This window comes from Helobdella robusta, assembly GCF_000326865.2.
Source record: "Helobdella robusta unplaced genomic scaffold HELROscaffold_18, whole genome shotgun sequence".
Taxonomy (NCBI): domain Eukaryota; kingdom Metazoa; phylum Annelida; class Clitellata; order Rhynchobdellida; family Glossiphoniidae; genus Helobdella; species Helobdella robusta.
In genome coordinates this window covers 535,638-539,310 of record NW_008703981.1, presented here as the reverse complement: position 1 = coordinate 539,310, position 3,673 = coordinate 535,638, and the positions used below count along the sequence as shown (strand labels likewise).

General features: G+C 36.5%; 1 protein-coding gene across 1 annotated transcript in view; it reads left to right on the top strand.

The window, feature by feature from the left end:
- Window positions 1–476: 476 nt before the first annotated feature.
- The window catches only part of HELRODRAFT_170451 (hypothetical protein), a gene marked incomplete at both ends in the record, with an annotated part of 6,436 nt that continues 3,239 nt past the window's right edge, over window positions 477–3,673 (top strand). Inside the window, one exon of the mRNA XM_009016277.1 lies at window positions 477–1,805. Coding sequence (XP_009014525.1) covers window positions 477–1,805 — 1,329 coding nt within the window. The remainder of the gene's footprint in view (window positions 1,806–3,673) is intronic.

Here is a 3,673-nt window from a genome sequence, read left to right as displayed (position 1 = left end):
CTACTAATACTACTACTACTACAGCTACTGCAGTAACTACTAACGCTACTACCACAACCTACAAACAACACATTCCAGCTAACAAAGTCGCATAAACAAAATTACTGTAGGACAGTGACACCTTCTAGCCCAACATAAACTCTCCTTCTTTAGGACACCACTTATGCAATTATGTTTACACACGCACACACCAACACACTCCAATACACTCATAAATAAATACATACATACAAACAAACATACATACACACATACATACACACGCACACACATACACACACATACATACATTTTTATTTTGTCTGGAATATCAACAGTGATTTGAAAGAAAATTTTGTTCATTGTTGTTGCAGAATATAAAACTACTTTGGCTGTCGCTGAAACGGCTTCGACAGTGCAGCTGCTGCATCGTGCTAAAGACCTGTATCTACCACTGCATTTTCTCCATAGACTTCGTTTGTGTGCTCGATTAAGACATGTCTAAAACAAGATTTCAGAGAAGTCAATCAATTACGGAACCTGCATCTGTAAAGGATGATAACATTTTATGTTGTGCATGTGATGCGGTGGTTCAAATTGAGCCTTCGGACTTATATGATGAATTGGTGAAATATGCTAGCAAAAGTAAAAACATGAAGTTTTATTGTGATAATTGCGTGAAACATGCTGATGGTTTCAAAGGTCTTTTGCAGATGCTTAACGAAAAATTTGAATCCATTGATTCTCGTCTTAAAACGTTTGATTCCATTGATATTGGGATGAAAAATCTGCAGTTGAGGCTTGAGTCAAGCGATGAGAACCTAAAACAGTTAGAAAAACTAGACGAGAAACTTAACCAGTCTATTAATTCCTTGAAAAACGATATCACCAAGTCTTGGTCAGACGTGGTAAAGAGTAATTCTAAAATTGTTGATAACGAGGCTGTTTCTTTGAGAAATATGATCAGTACTTCATTTTCCGATGTGGTAAAAAAGGACCTCGACGTAGTTAGTAAAGAGGTCATCTCTGTTCGCAGAAAAATTGAAGTGGCAAATGAAGTTAAGGCCCGTGAGAACAACATAGTTCTCTTTAATTTCAGCGAAGACTTGGATGTTGCTAAAGATAGGGGCAATGTTCTTGGCTTTTTAAGGTCTCTAACAGACGAGTCTCTGAAAGATGATGACATATTGAAAATATTCAGACAAGGTAAACAGCCAAGCGTATCGTCTCCCCCGCGTCCAGTGATTGTTAAGTTTATCAACCTTTCTGCAAAAGTCCTGGTTATGAGAAGATTATTCAGATTAGCGCTGCTGGATAAAAAAATGAGAGAAGTGAGGATTAGTGATGACCTTACAACGGACCAGCGTCTGCAGCTTAAAAAATTGGTTCTTGAGGCAAAAAGGCGGGAATCTAAAAATGGTCATTTTTTATATCGGGTCAGAGGTGTGGTCGGGCAATGGAGAATAGTGAGATATCCTGGGGGTGTTAGCAAGAAAAGGTTCGTTGATGCTATGTTGAAAAAACAGTCATTGCTCTCAGAAAAAAGGAAAGCCTACTGGAGAAACATGATTGAAATAAATGGCTCCAATCCAAAGAAACTCCGGATGACAATTAACAGGGTTTTATGCAAGATGAATTCTGTTGATTTGCTTAATATGTCAGATGAGTTAAATTCTGATGATTTTGCTCAATTTTTTAAAGATATGGTTGACAACATACTAGAGATGATGCCTTGTATCAAAGAGCCTATTGTTTCAAACAATCGGATGAGTGAATGTGCTGAACTTTCATTATTTCAGTGCTGTTCCAGTGATGAGATTCGTCAAGTTATTTTGGATTCATCTACAAAGTCGTGCCCACTGGATGATTTGCCAACTAAAATACTTAAAAAATACGTTCATCTGTTTCTCCCGTTTTTGACTGTTTTTGTAAATGCATGTTTAACTTATGGGCATTTCCAGATGGCTTTTGAATATTTAATTGTTGTTCCGATGTTAAAAAAGCAGACACTAGACAAGAATAGTTTATCAAGTTATAGACCGGTGTCAAATCTAACATTTTTGTCAAAAGTTATTGAACGAATTCTCCACAAACAGCTAATTTGTCATTTAAATCATAATGATCTGCTACCAAAATGTCAGTCAGGATTTAAAAAATTCCATTCAACTGAGACAGCACTGATTGTTTGCTGCTATTGATGATCAAAATATCTCAATCTTGGCATTACTTGATATTAGTGCAGCCTTTGATTGTGTTAATCACGAGATTTTACTTGGAAAGCTACGTCAATGTTTTGGAATCTCAGGTGTTGTTCTTATTTGGTTCGAATCATATCTCTCTGCGCGAAAACAACAGGCATTACGCAGAGATGTTTTATCATCTGTTCAGGAAGTAAAGCATGGTGTACCACAAGGTTCAGTACTTGGACCGCTGCTGTTTTTACTATACACTGCTGACGTTTTCGACATCATTGATTCATTCAGGTTCAAGCATCATGGGTTTGCAGATGACATACAAATCATCGTCAGTGGTCCAGCTACTTCATTTCAAGCTCTTGTTGAAAGATTCGGTCGGTGCATGGAGGCGATTGATTCTTGGATGATCAAGCACAAACTCAAATTGAACAATGCAGAACCCAGTTATTGCCAATTGGTACGTGGCAGCAAATAAACAAATTAAATTTCACTTTGATTGAGATTAACAACAGTAAGATTGAATTATGTCAAGTTGCTCGTAATCTTGGTGTTGTATTCGATAATAATATGACAATGGAGTGCCACATAAAGTCGCTAACTGGTGAATGTCATCGACAACTTCGCATGATGAGGGCTATAAAAAATTCACTTAATGAGATTACCCTAAAGAGTTTGGCTCACGCGTTTATTCACTCGAGGCTGGACTATTGCAACAGCCTTTTTTACGGTGTCTCCATGTTGGAAATTTCCAAACTGCAGTCAATTCAAAATTGCATGGCCAAGCTAGTTGTCGGAGGTTTTAGATCTGATCATGTGACGCCGATTTTACAGGATCTGCACTGGCTTCCGATTGAAAAGAGAATTATCCACAAGATTGCTGTTTTGATGTTCAAAGTTTTAAATGGGCGTGCTCCTCCGTACTTGGTCGGTAGATTGACTAAACGTGATTCAACGTCTGGTTATCCAAGATTGAGATCCAATAATAGGAATTTGCTAGACGTTCCTCAAACCCGTTTGGTGACTGGTAAAAAAAATTTTGCTGTTGCTGGACCGATGGTGTGGAATAATTTGCCAACCTCACTCCGTCTACCTGGAATATCATTTCCTCTATTTTGTAAACAATTAAAGTTGCTGCTTTTAAGCAGCATTTCGGTTTTTGTAATTAAATGTGATTATGAAAATAAAAATTTTTTTTTGTTTTTTTTGTTTTTTTTTGTTTTTTATGTTTTTTATTAGTCGGTACGGTACTATCATTATGTTGTTTTAATTCTTGTGTCGGTTAATAACTCGTTGTAAGGCTTGTTGATTATTGCGTTGAATTTTTGTACATAACTAGTAACTTGTGTGGATAAATCCTAAAAATCGTCATTTGAATTAGTATTACTTCTTTTTGGTCATCTATTTATTTATTGATTTTGTGTTAAATATATGTGTGTTCTGACATTTAACTGAGTGACAATCAACTTTATTTCTTTTGTCTTATTTATTTTTTCTTGCAC